Source organism: Pelophylax lessonae (assembly GCF_965119305.1).
Source record: "Pelophylax lessonae genome assembly, chromosome: 2".
NCBI classification, from domain to species: Eukaryota; Metazoa; Chordata; class Amphibia; order Anura; family Ranidae; genus Pelophylax; species Pelophylax lessonae.
The window spans coordinates 746,431,162-746,452,476 of NC_138769.1; the positions used below are offsets into that span (position 1 = coordinate 746,431,162).

The following is a 21,315-nucleotide window of genomic DNA, read 5'->3' on the forward strand; positions in this document are numbered from 1 at the left end:
GCGCGCTCCCGCTCCCGAGTGGTCACGGACCCCCCCGCGCATGTGACCGGCGGACCCGATGTCCGCCGGCCACTCTGCGATCGGCGGGGGAGAGGGAGAAAGTCAGGCAGCTTGTGTAAACAAGCTGCCTGTCATTCTCCTCGCTGTATGAGAGCTGATCATCTGGATCTACTATGTAGATCCGTTGATCACTCTGCATACAGCTGAAGCCCCAGCCAATCACAGTTAGAATCACGCCCCTAGGGACACACACAGCCCCTCCCTCTCAAATAAAGTTAACCCCTTCACTACCAGTGTATTTTTACAGTAACAGTGCATATGTATAGCACTGATTACTGTAGAAATGTCACTGGTAACCCCAAAAGTGTCAAAAATGTCAGTCAAGGGTCCGATCTGTCCGCCGCAATGTCGCAGTACCGCAAAAAAAATCGCAGATCGCCGCCATTACGCGTTAAAAAAAAAAACAACAAAAATGACAAAAATCTTTCCCTTAGTTAGTAAACACAATAACTTTTGCGCAAACCAATCAAAATACGCTTTTTGCGATTTTTTTTACCAAACATAGGTAGCATAAAACAAATTGGCCGAAAATTTTAAAAAATTTTGATTTTTACATTTTTTTTTGGGGGAATTTCATATAAAAAAAAAGGGAAAAATATTGCTATTTTTGCAAAATGGACGCTCTTTTTTTGTTTATAGCGCGTGATCAAAAAATCGCACAGGTGATCAAATACCGCCAAAAGAAAGCTCTGTTTGTGGGAAAAAAAGGACGCCAAATTCGTTTAGGTACAGCATCGCACGACCGCGCAATTCTCCGTTAAAGTCACGCAGTGCCGAATCGCAAAATACCCCCTGGTCGGAATGGGGGTAAAATCTTCCGGGGCTTAAGTGGTTAATGATTCAGAATGGATAGGTCTCTTTTTAAGGTAAAGCTCACAATGAGCAATTCTAGTCTCTGGAAACATTAGGACATTGGGACTACCACGGGCAAAAACAATAATTACATAAATGGTGCAATCTGTCATTAGCATCGCGCTGTTTGTTTTTCTGAGTCTCCCCTTGTAACAATTTATTACCTGTTCACAAGCCCAATAGATCTGTTTTTATCTACTTCCTCGTACTTCATACATATGGTGGTTTGAACCGTAAAAAAACCTGTTGCTGCGTTAGCTGAAGTTGGGCTTTACTTGTCCTGTACAGGGTGACAACGCTGCTGTGTAATCTTACTGCAGAATGATGGGGGTTGTCACCCTGTTACAGAAGGTGGGAAAATAACAGATCTACAGACAGGATAACAGGTGATAAAATGATGTTGCAGAGGGAACTCTGGGAATGATAATGACAGATTGCATTACACATTAAGTTAGCAGACTTCCTGCTGTTGGTCTTATGTATGAATTGTGTTCTGATATTTACTGTCCTGCTGTAAAAGGTGTAAATGATTGCCCACATCTTTCCTGTAGTAGAAGGGACTACAAACTCATATTAGGATACATTTTGCAATTACATTGAGAAACCATTAAATGTTACTGGCCTGTGATTGGCTCTCCTATTGTTAGTAATGTAAGTCCCCCGTGTTGGTGTCATTAATGGAATTTAGGAAACTATGTGAAATGTTTCTCCCAAATCCAAAAATGTGAACCCCGTGGGTAGGTACCCATGTTTAATCCACATTGCTCCAATAGATTCCTAGTCCATCCAGATAACATTTGTTTCTTAATACAAACATTAATAAAGTAAGGCGCTGTAGGAGTAATAATGATTATGTGATGAAAATATTTATGTGTAGAATATATCACATTTAATTTCACAGTTTATTTGCATGTTTGTAGTAGTTGTGTCCATTACATGTGGATTTGATTATTTAGAATCTATCTTTGTCACACGATTTTGATATAACCGTTGAGTTGGATTATATTATATTCTACACATATTTATTTTCATCACATAATCATTATTACTCCTACAGCACCTTACTTTATACATTTTTGCATAAAGCAGTTGGTGATTATTTTTGTTGGGTTGGCGCCTTCAATAGGTTATATAACATTTTCTTCTTGTTGAAAAGGAGCCCCCTAAAATGTTTTCCCTTAAATTCCACCCATAGCTGTACTTTAGGTGATGTTGCTCCTCCCATATCTGTAAGGGAAAGCCTCAATTTCTCCCAATACTCCCCTGGCCTTCCAGTGAGAAGAAACATTTTCTCTGGAGTGGAAATGTTTTATGCAGTGATCCCTTCATAGACGGGATGGGGAATCTAAGTAATCTAAGATAATTAGGATGAACCCGTGTACTGGAGTCATAGATCAGATAACCAATGAGACCATTGATGTTATAGCAGAGCTGACAGCAGAAGTGTCTCCATCACCTAAGGTGGTGTCACAGAACTGCATGGCTGCTGACTATCTCTCGGAAGCACAAGGTGGAGTCTACAATCTGGTGTCACATAGAGAGTGTTGTACATTTATTTTATATCATGAGGATCTCAGAAGGGGATATCTACACAAGGTAAAGGAGTTCCAACAGGCACCTGGGTGGGAGGAAGTGGGATCCATTGTCTTGGATGGGTTTAGTTGGAACTTGGTTGAGTAATATGGGGGGTTTGCTTCCTAAGCCATTAGTTGTTACTAAAGTTTTGATAATAATTTTTATACATTGCTGTTGTTTTTTCTTTCACTGCCAAAGTTATTTTTTTTTTCATGCATGTGGTTAAATTCAAATTTTTAGGCGTGAAGCTTATTTAAAACTCCCAATCTTCTTTTCTATTTTCTGAAAGCAGAGACCACAGAGAATAAAATGTTGGTAGTTTTAATTTTTTATGTCTGAGAATATTAGCACAACTTTTTTTATCAAATGCACATTTTTGGTAAAAAAAAGAAGCACTGCAGATAATTTTAGTGCACACAAACACAATTTATTACCCAATTTCTTTAGTGAAATATAAAATATGAGGTTTGTGTCTTGTATATAGATACCAAACATGTCAAGCTCTAAAAATTGGATGGACTTGTGAAATGGTGACAAACTTCAGTACCAAAAATGTCCCATAGGTGACGCTCTAAAATCCTTTACAGATCATCAGTTTAAATAGTTATCCATGAATGATATCCCTAGAGTTATTCCTCTCACTCTGGTGTGTGCAGCGATATGTAAGATGTGTCGTGTGATTGTTGTTTTCCTACTGTACATAACCGCACCCAACACTGGTGTTTCGTATCTGTACACAGGAACTGGGGGGGGGGGTGGGTGTACATTTTTTTTTTTTTTGTGTGTGTTTTTTTATTTACAGTGTGATACTTTAAGTTTGTTTTAACTTTTCCCTCAACTTCATTTCTATCACATAGGGGGTTGATAGCCCCTCATGTGATAGCATATTGTTGGTCACAGGTCCTCTTTAAAGAGACGTTAGACCCCTAATGACACCTCTGTACCCCAAAAAAGATGGTTAAGCACAGATTTGAGTGAAAGGGTTACACTAATGTACATCTGCCAGATCTGTATCTGAGGAGACCATAAAAGCAGCATTAGAAAGAAATGTGAGCATGGCTTCAGTCAGGCGATGGTCCTGGTGGTCATGGTCTTGTTCTCCTTCAGGTCCTCTAACCTTGTAGATGGTGACATGGACTTGTTGTGTGGGAATGAGCAGGAGGGGCTCGGGGTTATCTTGTACCCAATGAGCTTGTTATGGATAAAAGATGAAAGTGTCTTCTGGGAATTTACAGGGATTTGGATGTTTAGAGTGTTACATAAGTGGGCGGGCCGGTATTAATGAGGGGGTGTGTCATATGGTAATCAGTTTCTTAGCATAGATGATATAAATGGTAGAAATATATCCTTGAAATGTAAACAATCTATCTCTTTTCTTCTGTTGGTAAAGTGTCACATATATATGATTAATAAAGTTGGATTATATTTTCACCGCACAATACTGTGGTCTGGGTTCTTCTACAACACATCCACCCAAAAATGTAATCTTCCAGTTATAGGAGTCTGGTGGAATGGGTGACAAGTTGATTGTATCTCTTAGGTCCCTTGTACATGGGGGGTCCAGCCCCTGTGTGTGCAATGCTGGCGGTATAATACACCTGGTAGGCACAGGTACAGCGTCCACCCCCGCTGCCTGCAGCCTGTCAAAGTCTACACTACAGCTGGACTGGGCTAAATGCTGCACCACGTTTACCTCGTGTTTAGGGCACTCTGTGTTCAGGGAGAAATGCCCGTCATCCTGATCAGACAAAGCATAAAGCAGATGTAGGCAGGTGCAGTCTTCTTCCTCCACTGTAGGTGGCGCCCAACCAGAGTGGGATCACAGCCTGGAGAGGAAGTCAGGGGAAACGTGGTCTCTCTGTGGGTTCCTGGACTCAGTGTGTAATAAAGGGTCCACTTGAGTCCTGGAGCCATTTTTTTATGTTTTTTATTTTTTTGTTTACATGTTTTAAAAATCATTTTATATCCTGAAGATTACTTAAAACCCCGAATATATTATATATCTATTGACAGCAGACACCCTAGAGAATAAAATGTTGGTAGTTCTAATTTATTTATGTTACATGATATTAGAGCAATGCTTTATAAAAGGCAAAATTTAAGTAAAAAAATACATTAAAGTTATTTCTTGGCACATAAATGCAATTTAACCTCTTTAGCATCAGAAGCCCCCCCCCCCCCCTCCTTCATGACCAGGGCATTTTTTACTATTCTGCACTGTGCTACTTTAACTGCCAATTGCATGGTCATGCAGCGCTGTACCTAAATTAACTTTACATCATTTTTTTCACAAAAACTAAGATTTTATTTGGTGATATTTGCTAACTACTGGGGCTTCTATTTTTTATTATATAAATTATAGATTTGGAGAAAAAAAAAAAAAACATTTTATACTTTCTATTATAAAAAAAATATCCAATAAAATCTAATTTTTTCATAAATTTAAGAAATATATATATATTTTTACCAAAGACATGTAGCAGAATACAATACAGTCTACAAACTATGGGATATATACTGGAATTTACACAGCTTTTACTTTCTGACTGCCTATCACATTTCTTGAAGTACTAAAATGCCACGGCAGTACATAAACCCCCAAAATGACCCCTTTTTGGAACGTAGACGCCCCAGAGGTATTTTCTGAGAGGCATGGTGAGTGCATGGAAGAATTTATTTATTGCAAAAAGATTTTTGAATATGACAAAAAAATAGTTTTTCTTTTTCGTACACAAAGTTGTCACTTTAATGAGATATTTCTCACACAAGCCATGGATATATGTGGCATTACACCCCAAAACACATTCTGCTACTTCTCCTGAGTATGGGGATCCCACATGTGAGAGACTTTTTGGCAGTCTAGCCACATACAGGTCCCCAAAATCCAATGACCACCTTCAGGCTTCCAAAGGGCGTATTTCTCTTCCTCACTACCTATCACAGTTTCAGAGGTCCTGAAATGCCAGGATAGAACAAACCCCTCCAAATCACCCCCTTTTGCAAAGAAGACACCCCAAAGTATTGGATAAGAGGCATGGGGAGTATTTTGCAGATCTCATTTTTGTCACAAGGTTATGAAAAATTAAAAAATAAAATAAAAATTCAATGCGGCGGCCTGCCTGTGTGATATAGCGGCAGCAGCTGCTGCTCTCCCTGTCAGGCTTCAACAGTCCAGCACTGTGCAGAGGGATCATCCCATCCAAAGAGGGATCTCCATCCAGGGGGATGATAAACACTGACATGTGGTTTGGATGAGTCTTTAAGTATCTGATTTTGTGAGTACATAAACGCATGTACATGGGAGTAAACACAACGCAATGTGACTCTGGGGACAAAACACAAGTTTGTCTCCTTTGATCCCCTGTCCTTCCCAATGCTAAAAAATGCACTGGGAACGCATGTAAACGCACATGTGGAAATTCATGAGAAACGTGCAGTTCCTGGTGTGACCGGACCCTTACAGGGAAAACTTTTATTTGGGGGTACCAAAAAAATAACCGCGCTAAACACACTGTAAAGGAAAATAAATTTATGTGCTAAATGAAGCATACACAACTGAAATAAAACTAAAAGGTCAAAGCAGCAGTTGAAGTGGGAACACACCAATTAAAGAATATAAAATAGGAGCCGCGCTAATTTGAGACATGCAAAATAAAAGCATGTGATTGAATGAGACAATCAAATAGTGAATCATATAATACAAAGGTTGTGCTTGAATGAAGCAATCAAAAATAAATATTAATAATAAATCAATTGATGTACATCCAAATGATATGTAAATAAAGAATACAGTCCAAAAGATTGTGCAAAGTGTAGAAACAGGAATTCCTTCACCGTGATGGACAGCTCTTCAATCTATGAGAACTTAAGGACCACGCTATGCGCTTACCACAAATCAGATGTACACAAGCCCAATAGTATATGAAGATACTCAGTTGAGGGTCCTCAGTTGAAGTCCCACGTGACGAAACGCGTCAGGACGCTTGTACGTCGTTACCCAGGAGACCGGTTGTGTGACCAAGCTTGTCAGCGTGAGTTCCGGAACGAGCGCAGAGCCGAAGGTTGCCATTCTCTCGGTGAAGGAGATACTGTCAGCTTACGGCCGGCGAGCAATGGTACACGCGGTCCTATTATTTATATGCCTGTACAAGTTTTACCAAATGTAAGCAGATTGAGTGAAGGGAAGTAAGGGGATTGATTGTGCTTAATAAAGTCATATCAGTATTACACTATCCTCTGTTCCTTGTTTGCTTTCATTGGGATTGGTGAGCTGAGCCTTGGAACCTGACCCTGATTAGAAGCAGGAGGACAATGGAGGTGTGGAAGTTTGCAGACGACCGCTATCCGGGGGCAAGGGCTCATGCAGCTGATGCATACAGGCTGTTATCAGTGTGAGATGTGGTGAGTGTCCATTGCTAAGGGGAGCACGAAAAGGTGTGGTGAAGGCTGCTGATTTCAAGCTAAGAAACACGGGTGTTTTTTTAGCCAGGAGCATTTCAACCTTAAAGTTATTTCCTTGCTTAAAGATTGGACACCATCGTTTCACCTCTTGAGGTGAAAGAGACAGTTTTGGATTATGAACCTTCATTGTATTGTCATAGGAGGATTAAGCGCTGCTGAGTGTGTTACACATTAGACTGTTACCAGTATGGTGATCTGATTTGGACACATTTTTTTCATGAAGTGATCTGTTCACAGTGGCTGCTATTGCATGTTTGCACATCATAATTTGAGTATACAATATTTTGACCATCTATTGATTTATTTATATATATTTATATAAGAGCGCCGGGCGGGTGCATGTAGTTTTTTCTTCAGACACCTTTTTTAAAGTATATGAAGATAGCCAAGACAGAGATTCGTTCATTGCAGTGCTTCCCATCCGTGATGAAAAGTGAGGGTCACACTATGCGCTTACCACAACTGAGATGAAAAAGAGCCCAACTCAATGCATGGAAGGTAAGCTTCTGACCAATCCAATGGAAATGGGACAATCCCTCCAACTGATGCAGCCTAGCAGGAGCGCCAATCAAATGCAGGGCTAAGGCACGAACCGTCCGGATCAACCTTTTGTTATTCTGAAGACATCCCTGTTTGTTCCTCTGTTCTCCTGTGCTGAGGGGCTGACGGTTGGTGACAATGTGATCAGATATGTTTTATGTCACCATTACTTTTCTTTTATATCAGTGTTTTCACTTCAGTACATGAAATAATCTGATATCTGAGGGAAATCTGAGAGCGATATGAAGACTTTGTGGCGTTATATTGTATGTTCATATGTCTGTGTGTACATCAGACCGAAAAGAGGGACAGAGAAATATGGAGTCCTACAAGGGAGAGTGATGGGAGATATGATAAAATACAATCTCATTACCTCCTCCGCTGATACTTCCAGCAACGTCTCCTCTATAATTCCTCCCACATGGAGATCCTGTCTGTACCTCACTTCACTTCCTGTCTGTACCTCACTTCACTTCCTTTCTATATCATACCTCACTTCCTGTCTGTAACTCACTTCCTGTCTGTACTCTACATCACTTCCTGTCTTCCAGAGAGATTTCCTGTATCTGTATAAGTGAGATCGCCACCTTTTGGAGCTCAGAAGATCTGCAGCTACAAGAAGAATCACAGGAAACTAAAACCAAAGTGTGTACAATTAAAGCAAGATTTATTAATTTCTTGACCTCTGGAAGGTTTTACCCCCTTCATGTCCAGGGCTTGTTTTATAATTCAGCACTGTGCTACTTTAACCAGTTCAGTACCGGGAACTTTTACCTCCTTCCTGCCCAGGCTAGATTTCAGCTTTCAGAGCTGTCACACTTTGAATGACAATTACGTGGTCTAATGGGTCTACTGTACCCATTAGAAATTTTATAATTTTTTTCACACAAACAGAGCGTTGTTTTGATGATATTTAATCACCACTGGGTTTTTTATTGTTTGCTAAATAAATGAAAAACTACAGAAAATTTTGAAAAAAAAAAAGTTTTTCTTTTCTGTTACTATTATAACATTTTGTAAATTAATAATCTTCCTTCAGAAATTTAGGCCAAAATGTATTCTGCTAATTTTTTTATGAAAATAACCCAAATCAGTGTATATTATTTAGTCTGTAGGAAAGTTATTGAGTCTACAAAGTACTGTATGAGTAACTATTGAAAATCAATCAATCCTGATGTACTGACGGCCGATCTCATTTCTTCTGGCCTGAAAATGCCAGGATGGTACAAATACCCCTCCCCCCAAAATTATCCCTTTTGGAAAGTAGAAAGTCCAATGTATTTAGTAAGAGGCATGGCAAGTTTTTTGAAGTTGTAATTTTTTGTCACAATTTTTGGGAAAATTAAAAAAAACATTTATTTTTTAACATATTGTCATCAGTGCTCTACGGCATTATCATATAATGGCTGTGATGGTGATCAGGGACACTGACTGGTGACAGTATGTAAAAAAATATATATTTATTAATAATCAGTTTTTATTACTTTTTTCAAATTTTTTGTTTTTTTTTTGTTTTACAAATTATGATTGTTTATACCAATAAATTTTACTAATATGATCAACCATTTTTACTGAATGAAACTGATTAATTTGGTCTGTTTTGTTAAGATTAGCTGTGATTGGTCACTTTAATCACATGGTACAGATGGGCTGTGATTGGTTCTGTCTGTACCATGTGATCAGTGTGACCAATCACAGCTAGCTACACAATTGTACACAATGGATGGCATGAAAGAAAGCCATCCATTGTTTACAAATGTCATGTGATCTGCTGTGATTGGTCACAGTGATCACATGGTACAGGCAGTGAGCTGGTGCACTGATCAGTCATTGATGGATGCAGCAGAGAACACGGACATATGATGAATCGGGTCTTTGGACCAATATGACCGCAATTCATTATTTTTTGCAATGCCCATGTTAAGGGTTAGGCCCAAAAAGTCTTACATTCAGAGAAAATCCCAATAAATGTATATTAATTGGTTTGTGTGAAAGTTGTATTGTCTACAAATGATGGTGTATATACTGGAATTTACGCAGCTTTACTTTCTGGTGGCCTATCACATTTCTTGAGGCAGTAAAATGTAAAGACAGTACAAACATCCCCCCAAAGGGCCCCTTTTTGGAAGGTATTTGCTGAGAGACATGTGGAATCCATGGTAAATTTCATTTTTTGCCAATAAGTGGTTGGAAAAAGAAAAATCTATTTTTTTTTATTTTTTTTTACACAAAGTTGTCATTTTATTGAGATATTTCTCACACATGCAATGGGTATATGTGGAATTACACCCCAAAACACATTTTGCTACTTCTCCTGAGTATGGGGATCCCACATGTGAGAGACCTTTTGGCAGCCTAGCCACATACAGGTCCCCAAAATCCAATGACCACCTTCAGTCTTTCAAGACACATGACAAGGTTTCCTGACTACCTATCACATTTTCAGAGGCTCCTAAATGCTAGGTCCAGAAAACATCCCCTAAATGATCCCTTTTTGGAAAGTATACACCCCACAGTATTTGCTGAGAGACATGTTGAATCCATGGAAGATTTTATTTTTTGGCAGCCTAGCCACATAGAGGTCCCCAAAATGCAATGACCACCTTCGGGCTTTCAAGGCAAATTGAGTTTCCTGACTACCTATCACATTTTCGGAGGCTCCTAAATGCTAAGTCCATAAAACATCCCCTAAATTACCCCTTTTTGGAATGTATACACCCCACAGTATTTGATGAGAGGCATGTTGAGTCCATGGAAGATCTTATTTTTGCTACAATTGTATTGTCATTGAAGTGCATGAAACACATTATTTTCTCCTATCTTTGCCTGGCCATTGCAGCAGAGAACACGGGGATATGATGAATCGGGTCTGTGCAGGGCCGACGCTACCTATAGGCAAGGTAGGCACTGGCCTAGAGCGCCACATCGGTGTGCCGCTGCAGTGTTAAGCAAGCAAACCGCCCCTATTGCTGCCAGTGTTTTGCCCTGTCTTCTTGCCCGCAACTACTCCTCTTCCCCTTCCTCAGCCTTTGCAGTGATGTCCAGGGCTCGGTGCTTTCTGTCTCTGCTCTGGGGGCACTCTGCGGGTTCAGAGCGCCCTCCCGCCGGGACAACACTGTCAACATCCGTCTGCTGGAAACATACTGCATCCCCAGCCCAGCCTGCCTTTAGTATCTGTGTCTTCAAATAACTGTGAAGCCCTAGCAGTAGTGAGAACAGGAGAGGAAGAGAGCCGGGACAAAACCCCTCCTCCCTTCTCCTTTCCCTGGGCAATCTGAGATGTCTGCTGTTTCTCCTCAGCTCCATTCCCCTCCCTGAGGCCGCCTGCACCTGTAGTGGAGCCTGTAGAACAGACAGCATGTCCCGCCTGGTGCTGCAGCCCAATCAGAGGAAGATAGCTGACAGACACGTCACCAGAAGTCAAACCATGTGTGCAGGGTCTGAGCCGGGAACCATGACACCAGGGGTGGCCGGAGATCACAGAAGCATTGGGAGAGTGACTGTTACCTGACCTCCTGGCCAGCGGAGGACACCAAAGAGCAGCTGCATGGCGCTGGCAAGGACTCCGAGTTCTAAACAATACTACCCACAGCCTGCCCACTGCTGAAGAGAGGAGAGCCCAGATGAGATGGACGATGAAGTTAAGAAGAGGTACGGATCAGGATGCATCTGATCTACATCAAGCTGTCTGTGTGGGGGGTGGGAGGAAGGGAGTGTTAGTAGGGAAGGAAGTAGGAATCAGGTAGGTCAGTATATGTGTCAGGCAGGTTAGTGTATGTGTCAGGTAGGTCAGTGTATGTGTCAAGTAGTAGGTCAGTGTATGTGTCAGGTAGGTCAGTGTAGGGGCCAGGTAGGTCAGTGTATGAGTCAGGTAGGTCAGTCTATGAGTCAGGTAGGTCAGTGTATGAGTTAGGTAAGTCAGTGTATGTGCCAGGTAAGTCACTGTATGTGTCAGGTAAGTCAGTGTATGTGTCAGGTAGGTCAGTGTATGTGTCAAGTAGGTCAGTGCATGTGTCAGGTAGGTCAGTGCATGTGTCAGGTAGGTCAGTGTATGTGTCAGGTAAGTCAGTGTATGAGTCAGGTAGGTCAGTGTATGAGTCAGGTAGGTCAGTGTATGAGTCAGGTAGGTCAGTGTATGTGTCAGGTAAGTCAGTGTATGTGTCAGGTAGGTCAGTGTGGGGCGAGGTAGGTCGGTGTAGTGGTCAGGTAGGTCAGTATAAGGGTGGGGTAGGTTAGTGTAGGGGGCAGGCAGGTCAGTGTAGTGGTTTGGTAGGTCAGTGTAGAGGCAGGTAGGTCATATGCATTACATGGGCAGGGCAAAGGGGGTGGAGTCAAGGGCGTAGCCAGGGGGGGCGGCAAAATTAGGTTTCGCCTAGGGTGTCAAAAATCCTTGCACTGGCCCTGGCTCTGTGGACCAATATGACTGCAATTCATGATTTTTTTGTAATGCCCATATTAAGGATGAGTTCCAAAGGAGTCTTAAATTCAGAAATTGGGACAGGTTTCCACTCGAATGTCCTGGCAAGGTATGAGTTTGGGTTGGTGGCGATGTACTGGTCAGCATAAAGATTAGTTTGGTCCAAAATCAAATTAAAGAGGTCTTGGCTGAAAAAACAGCTAAAAAAAAAGTCAGGGGGGTTGTTAAATTGGCGGATTACATCTGAACCCTGAGCTGAGCTGTGAATGAGGGGGAGGGTAATGGGTGCTGCTGAATCTGGGGGCAGCCAATTAGAGTTCACAAGCTCCTCTGAATGGGCTCTACAGGCCTGTGCTTGAAATCTTGGTGGCTGTGCTTGCACTCCGCTATTAGTGCCGGCCTCCTCACCAGCTTGTACTGCACTTCTGGGACTCTCCACATCACCATGGGATACTGCAGTGCTGGTGTGTAAAAGGCCAGGATGTACGAGGCCTCTGGAGCAGCGCTAGTACTGGCACTCTGCTGCATATGAGCATAACTCTGCTTTTCTAGCACCTCAGTAACCTGGGGTCGGGTACGTCTGATCTTAGCAGGGACATCTTCTCCATCATCAAGGGGTTAAATGTGCCTCACTAAGTGTGTGGAAGTGTAAATGTGCTGATTGGACTCACACAGGTCTGCTTTCTTCTCTCTCTGAACAGAAAAGGGCTCAGAGAGAGAGAAGAACGGTGCAGTTCCTGTGTCTGTGATTACAAAACATTGACACGGCTGATCTGTGATTCCGTACAGCCAATCAGCAGTTCCAGGCTAAAAATCATTGGCTGGGACCTGCTGACCGACTTGTGCTGCACTGAATGACAGCACAGATGGGGTGGTGGGAGCGCCCCCTACCTGGAAATGCTGGATGTCATCCATGTACCTCATCCAGCACAGCGGGGCCGCTCGGCCGCAGTAAGAAGGCAGTGGGCGGTCCACAAGCAGTGAAAATGTCACCTATTGATCATTTTGGGCGCTGTAATTCTCCCAGTCTCATGGACACACACAGGATTTGTATCCTTTTACTCCACACAACTTCATCTTTTATTTTCTACAAACAATGTGGTATTATATTGTGCTTTGTCTGCACTAACATTTATTGGAACGTATAGTTTACTGAAAATGTAGAACTGATAAAAAGCTACAAAAATATTGTGTGACCGAAAAAATTGCAACCACCATCTTTTTATTCTACAGGGTCTCTGCTTTAAAAAATATATCAAATTTTGTTAGTTTTTTTAACTACCATCTACTCACTGTGCTATAGTCACACTGGAGGGGGAGGGGCAGTAGTGACAGTTTCTTCTTCTTTGTTCAGTCACAGGAGGGGGCAGGGTGGTGACCAATCTGAATTCCTTATACAGTGCAGAGAAAAGTGAGGTCACAACCTGGCTCTGCTGTCTGGCAGGGGGACATAAATAACATAACTGGCTGAACAGAATAACATTCATACAAATAGGTAGAAAAGTTTACACAGATTTATTTATAAGTAAAATGTCTCCATGGAGTCTGTCCGCGTCTGCCTTGAGGTTACAAGGTAGGAGGAAATTCAGAACAGGATTAGAATCGGCAACTAGAGCGAAGAAATACTACCAATGAATTCCTTAAAGTGAACTGAAAAGACGGGGCCTCTTATTTAACCACTTGCTGACCGTATACTGTATATATATGGCGGCAGAGTGGCTCTCCCAGGTAAAACCACGTATGGGTACGTCATTTGTCTGGGAGAAGGTAGGGGGCGAGTGTGCAGCGGAGCGCTCCTACCCCCGATCGTCAGCGGGGAAGCCGGCGCATGTGTCAGACGGCTCCGATTGTCACCTGACACCCGCGATCGCTCCCCGTTGAGAGAGAAGAAAGATCGGATGTTGTAAACACAGCCGTCCGTCCTTCTCCCTGCAATGATCACAGAGCTCCTGTGATCCTTCTATATAGGATTGCATGTCTCTGTGATCATTTCACAAGCCCCGCCCCCCCACAGTTAGAATCACTCCCCTAGGCTTACATTTAACCCCTTGATCACCAACAGTGTTAACCCCTTCTCTGCCAATTGCATTAGTACAGTGACAGTGCATATTTTTAGCACTGATTACTGTAGTAATGTCACTGGTCCCCCCAAAAGTGTCAGTTAGGGGTCCGATCTGTCCGCCGCAATGTCACAGTCCTGCTAAAAAAAAAAAAAAAACGCAAATCACCGCCATTACTAGTAAAAAAAAATAAAATAAATAAAAATGACACAAATCTTTCCCGTAGTTAGTAAACGCAATAACTTTTGCGCAAACCAATCAAAATACGCTTATTGCGATTGTTTTTTACAAAAAATATGTAGCAGAAAACAAATTGGCCTAAAATGTTAAAAAAATTTGATTTTTTAAATTTTTTTGGGAATGTTATATAGCAGAATGTGAAAAATATATATTTTTTTTCAAAATGGTCGCTCTTTTTTTGTTTATAGCGCAAAAAATAAAAATCGCAGACGTGATCAAATACCCCCCAAAAAAATCTCTATTTGTGGGAAAAAGGACGTCAATTTTATTTGGTTACAGTGTCGCACGACCGCGCAATTGTTAAAGTAACGCAGTGCCGAATGGCAAAATAGGGCCTGGCCATTAAATGGGAAAATCCTTCCAGTCCAGAAGTGGTTAAACAAGGCCCATCCCTGTGACAAAAAAACTGCAATAAAATGTATAAAAACGATGGAAAAAAGTACCATAAATCTACTCATCTTACCCCTAGCGGAACCCTATAGGATCTGTAAGTAGCTGGGATCCCCCACCCTGCACAGCCAGACACCCCGAATCTTCCCTATATATAACACTGATATCTGTACACTGAGTGGCACTCCGTATAAAGATGTCAGTGTTATATATACAGGTAGGTACCAGCACTCAGTGTACACATATCAGTCTTATACAGTATATAGGGAATAGCACTCACTATGTATATAGAAATCAGGGTTATTAGATATGGGATAGGGAATAGCACCTGGGGGATGGGCAATGGGCAGGAACACTCAGCCTTGCTGGTATAGAATAAAGCAGAGTGACACTAAACTGCTGGGCTGGCGATCACACACTGACCTGCTGCACACAAGGCGGGTTGCTAGCTATGAGATGACTCCGCTCTGCAGTGCCTTCTGCCACCTCCAGCTCTCTAGGTTCAGCACTGGCTGTCCCCCATGGTGGGGATGTGGACGGTAGCCCCACCCCTCTGCTGAATTCCACAGGGGGAGAGGTGGCCGGAGTGGCTGCCGCTGCTACCATCCCCATGGCTCCACCATCGCTCTCTCATCCCGGCCAGCACCTGAGTCCTCTCCCAGCACTGCAGAAACCGTCATAAAGAATGCCATGCCTCCTCCAGGCTTAAACCTCTCTTCTGTATATTAAGCTGTGGGCACCTCCAGGAGTGGACTGAGCCTCTTTCAGGGCCCCCCTACTGACCACGGGCCCTCAGACAGTGCCAGAGTGCCCAAATGGGCAATCCGCCCCTAGACCTAAGAGATACAATCAGCTTGTCACCCATTCCACCAGACTTCTATAACTGGAAGATTACATTTTTGGGTGGATGTGTTGTAGAAGAACCCAGACCACAGTATTGTGCGGTGAAAATAAAATCCAACTTTATTAATCATATATATGTGACACTTTACCAACAGAAGAAAAGAGATAGATTGTTTACATTTCAAGGATAAATTTATACCATTTATATCATCTATGCTAAGAAACTGATTACCATATGACACGCCCCTCATTATTACCAGCCCCGCCCACTTATGTAACCCTCTAAACATCCAAATCCCTGTAAATTCCCAGAAGACACTTTCATCTTTTATCCATAACAAGCTCATTGGGTAGAAGATAACCCCGAGCCCCTCCTGCTCATTCCCACACAACAAGTCCATGTCACCATCTACAAGGTTAGAGGACCTGAAGGAGAACAACTAAACTAAAGTTTAATAAAATTAAAGTAAAACACTGCAAATAAAAACAAACAAACCACAAAACAAATTTTATACCCCCAGTTCCCATATACATATGGAAATGTCAGTGTTGGGTGCGGTTATGTAGGAAAACAACAATCACACGACACATCTTACATATCGCTGCACACACCAGAGTGAGAGGAATAACTCTAGGGACATCATTCATGGATAACTTTTTATACTGATGACCTGTAAAGGTTTGTATAGCGTCACCTATGGGCAATTTGTAGGTACTGAAGTGTGTCACCAAGTATGCACAAATTTTAAAGCTTGATGTGTCTGATATTTACTTGCTCAACACAACCTCATCTGTTATATTTTACCAAAGAAATGATGTCCTAAGTTTATTTGTGTGCCCTAAAATTACCCTTACTGTATTTTTACAGAAAATATGCATTTGATAAAAAGCTGTGCTAATATTGTGTGACATAAAAAACTAAAACCCCCATTTTTTTCTCCAGGGTCTCTGATTTCAGAAAATATATAATATTTTGGGTTTTAGCTAAATCTGAATTTAACCATGTGAGTTAAAAAGAAAAATCAAGAAACAACAACAGCATTGTATAAAATTATTATCAAAACTATAATAGTAACCTAAAGGCTTAAGAAGCAATCCCACCATATTACTCAACCAAGTTCCAACTAAACCCATCCAAGAAAATGGATTCCACTTCCTCCCATCCAGGGGACAGTTGGATCTCTTTTACCTTGTGTAGATGTCTCCTTCTGAGATCCTCATGATATAAAATAAATGTACAACGCTCTCTATGTGACACCAAATTGTAGACTCGACCTTGAGCTTCCCAGAGATAGTCAGCAGCCATGCAGTTCTGTGACACCACCTTAGGTGATGGAGACACTTCTGCTGTCAGCTCTGCTATAACATCAATGGTCTCATTGGTTATCTGATCCATGACTCCAGTACACGGGTTCATCCTAATTATCTTAGATTACTTAGATTCCCCATCCCGTATATGAAGGACTCGCTGCATAAAACATTTCCACTCCAGAGAAAATGTTTCTTCTCACTGGAAGGTCAGGGGAGTATTGGGAGAAATTGAGGCTTTCCCTTACAGATATGCGAGGGGCAACATAACCTAAAGTACAGCTATGGGGGGAATTGAAGCAATTACATTGATAAACCATGAAACGTTACTGGCCTGTGATTGGCTCTCCTATTGTTAGTGAAGTGAGACTCCCCTTGGCAGTGTCATTAATGGAATTTAAGAAACCATGTGAAATGTTTCTCCAAAATCCAAAAAAAATGAACCACTTGGGTAGGTACCCATCCTAACATTCCTAATATGAGTTTGTAGTCCCGGCTACTACAGGAAAGATGTGGGCAATCATTTACACCTTTTACAGCAGGACAGTAAATATCAGAACACAATTCATACATAAGATCAACAGCAGGAAGTCTGCTAACTTAATGTGTAATGCAATCTGTGATTATCATTCCCAGAGTTCCCTCTGCAACATCGTTTTATCACCTGTTATGTCTATAGATTTGTTATTTTCAGTAAAAAAAAAAAAGATGAAGATGAGAATCGTGAGGAAAACCGTTCAATCATTGGTGCTTATCTGAAAAAAATGTCAAACTGTGAAATATTCACATGCATTTTAGGTGTGCATCCATCTATTACATTCCTGTTTGCTCACAGATGTTAGCTTGCATTTTTTTAAAGTACCATTTTATCTTTTCAATTCTTCCCTAGACTGTTGGAGGAGATTTGGGTTGTGAAACTAATAGGGTATTTGCAAGTCGTTTAATGTCCTCCTTTTTCCCAAAGTTTCATCTCTGCAACTAAAGCTTGTGAATCCTCTGGTGATAGATTAGCCCAACATTAGCTTTGTAACATTCAGAGCACTAATAGGTCTTCTCCCCACTGTGAATCCTCTGGTGTTTGATAAGGTTTGACTTCTGTGTAAAAGATTTGCCACATTCAGAACACTGATATGGCTTCTCTTCAGTGTGAACCCTCTGGTGTATGATAAGATGTGACTTCTGTGTAAAAACTTTGTCACATTCAGAACACTGATATGGCTTCTCTCCAGTGTGAACCCTCTGGTGTGCGATAAGATTACCCTTTGCTGTAAAAACTTTGTCACATTCAGAACAATGATATGGCTTCTCTCCACTGTGAACCCTCTGGTGTGTGATAAGTTCTTGCTTGGTTGTAAAAGCTTTGCCACATTCAGAACACTGATATGGCTTCTCTCCACTGTGAATCATTTGGTGTGTGATAAGAGGTGACTTCTGTGTAAAAGTTTTGTCACATTCAAAACATTGATATGGCTTTTCTCCAGTGTGAACCCTCTGGTGTTTGATAAGTTCTTGCTTGGTTGTAAAAGCTTTGCCACATTCAGAACACTGATATGGCTTCTCTCCAGTGTGAACCCTCTGGTGTATGATAAGATGTGACTTCTGTGTAAAAACTTTGTCACATTCAGAACAATGATATGGCTTCTCTCCACTGTGAACCCTCTGGTGTGTGATAAGTTCATGCTTGGTTGTAAAAGCTTTGCCACATTCAGAACACTGATATGGCTTCTCTCCACTGTGAATCATTTGGTGTGTGATAAGAGGTGACTTCTGTGTAAAAGTTTTGTCACATTCAAAACATTGATATGGCTTTTCTCCAGTGTGAACCCTCTGGTGTTTGATAAGTTCTTGCTTGGTTGTAAAAGCTTTGCCACATTCAGAACACTGATATGGCTTCTCTCCAGTGTGAATCATTTGGTGTGCGATAAGATGACCCTTTATTGTAAAAGCTTTGCCACATTCAAAACATTGATATGGCTTCTCTCCCGTGCGAACCCTCTGGTGTGTGATAAGTTCATACTTGGTTGTAAACGCTTTGCCACATTCAGAACACTGATATGGCTTCTCTCCAGTGTGAATCCTCTGGTGTTTGATAAGATCACCCTTTGTTGTAAAAGATTTGCCACATTCAGAACAATAATATGGCTTCTGTCCACTGTGAATCTTTTGGTGTGTGATAAGATGTGACTTCTGTGTAAAAACTTTGTCACATTCAGAACACTGATATGGCTTCTCTCCAGTGTGAACCCTCTGGTGTGCAATAAGATTACCCTTTGCTGTAAAAACTTTGTCACATTCAGAACAATGATATGGCTTTTCTCCAGTGTGAACCCTCTGGTGTTTGATAAGTTCTTGCTTGGTTGTAAACGCTTTCCCACATTCAGAACAATGATATGACTTCTCTCCATTGTAAACCTCCTGGTGTGTGACATGTTTTGCTTCCATTGTAAAATGTTTATCACATTCCAAACAATAAATATCTTCTGAAATTACTTCTCTTATGTATATATGGGTTGAACTTTACTGTAAAGCCATTGTCACGTCCAGAACACTGAAATTACTTCTCTCCTGTTGTCCTCTAAGGCTGGATCAATGTTGAAGATCCAAAACATTTGTTCCTTTAGAACACGGATATGACTTGTGTCCTGTATGAATCCTCCAGTGAATTGTGATTAAGACTTTCAGTCACATAAGACACCCATATGACTCATTTCCCATGTGGCTCAGCTGAATTGATGAAGTCCAAAATGATCGAAAACTTGGTTCATAAATCCTCCTGTACTAAAAAAATAAAGAAAACAGAATTCTTTAAGAAAAACGTCTGAATAAAGTTTCTTTCTTTATGAACATTAATTATTAAATATATTGAATATATAGAAACATTATGTACAATATTATACAGGTTTAAATATTTGTATTTCATTTTCCTGCGGACACTATATTATTCCCATTGGCTGATAAAATAGACAATTTATTACAATTTCCAGAAGGAGAATCTCATTCTTTGTTCTCATTCAGAGAAATGTGCTTCATAGTGATGGGGGATGTGCTTGGGTTTTATTTACAGGTGTATTATTATTATTATACAGGATTTATATAGCGCCATCAGTTTGTGCAGCGCTTTACAATGAGGGAAGACAATACAGTTACAATACAATTCAATACTGGAGGAATTGGGCGACCCTGTTCCTTAGAGCTTACAATCTAGGTGTATTCAGCAAGTGTGTTTAAAATTTAAAAAAATTGCAGACTTAGATGCAAACCTCTTTGGAATCAACAGGAGGCGAATCTTGAAAATCAATTATCTTCTAATTATTCTTAATTATCTTCCTTGCACTTCAGGAATGTGGTGAGATCTTACTAACCCTGGAAATCCACAGACACACTGTAGGGGATCCATGCATCTCCATTTCAGTGGGATAGAAGATCTGATCACACCTATAAGGTGAATGAGCAGTCATTATTTTATATTGGGTCTTAGAAAGGGGGGTCATATTCTGGTTAGATGTTTGTTATCTTTGAATTTCTCTCCAAAATGTGTATCAGAGGATATTCCCAGAATATATGTAATAGAGTTCTCCTGGCATTATTTCACCTCTAACAGGTAGGAGAGGTTGTGGGGAAATGTTTGAGTAAAAGAGTGGGGACTGTATACCATCTGGTCAGAATGTTATATCCGGACTCCTGGACACTGCTGGGAAAGGAGGATTTGTGAGCAAAGAATAGGATATGATATCTTTCTGTCTGGGTGAATGTGTGACCCAAATCTCTTCCCATTTCAGAAGGAATGGGGGTGTGATATCTTTGTATGAATTGGAAAGGAAGTGATGGGATATGTAAAGGGTGTGACATGCTGACCAACTTCATCTTTATTCAGGCATCATGCAGGAATACATTGTCACCTGACCTGGCTGTATATCTCATTAATAAACGTCTCATCAATAAATGATTGGCTGATGAGTGGATGTCCAACTGAAGTGGTGGAGGGGCACCTGGATGTGGAATCTGCACTGGACCATACCAGGCCACGTGCCCTCCACATGAGAAGGGTACCCTGACAGAGGCACCCTAGCAAAGCACCATGTCCTCATGTTGGTAGGGACAGGGCTTCTCCCCTAAAACTCTGGCCGAATGGTTGCGAGGGTCTGCAGCGGGGAATTATCAGAATCGGGAAGCCCCCTACAAAAAAGGAGGCCCCCAGATATCCTGCTCCCCCTACATGAATGAGTAAGGGGTACATAGTATGTCTAGTTACTCATTTACAATAAAAACACAACACAGCACAATGACAAGTCTAAACAGCACCCCCCCCCCCCAAAAAAAAATAAAAAATAAAAAACAAGTCTATAATAATGGCATCCAGGAAAGTAGATCCCTCCAGAAAAACATGAGGACCAACCAGACTATCTGCTCCCCACAGAATCTCACTACAAATGACATTTCCCAAGCTGGCAGCTGAAAGTAGAGTAAGGGGCTCCCATGTGATGTTATTCACTAAATTGACTAAATTTCACGACTTCATCCCAAAATCACATATTCCTGGCCACCTGTGTGCTAGATCCCAGTGACACT

At 41.3% G+C, this 21,315-nt stretch overlaps 3 protein-coding genes across 3 annotated transcripts in view; 2 read left to right on the top strand and 1 right to left on the bottom strand.

Annotated features, from left to right (window-relative positions):
• LOC309548372 (uncharacterized protein) overlaps window positions 1–21,315 on the top strand; it is a gene marked incomplete at both ends in the record, with an annotated part of 1,605,927 nt that overhangs the window by 994,696 nt on the left and 589,916 nt on the right.
• Window positions 1–21,315, top strand: part of LOC309547870 (uncharacterized protein) — a gene marked incomplete at both ends in the record, with an annotated part of 139,209 nt that overhangs the window by 2,365 nt on the left and 115,529 nt on the right. The gene's annotated exons all lie outside the window — the stretch shown is intronic.
• LOC309547871 (uncharacterized protein) lies at window positions 17,788–19,188 on the bottom strand (the record flags this gene model as incomplete). The annotated part of the gene is made up of 1 exon (XM_082247873.1): window positions 17,788–19,188. One exon carries the CDS (start codon window positions 19,186–19,188, stop codon window positions 17,788–17,790), a length of 1,401 nt encoding a protein of 466 aa, XP_082103999.1.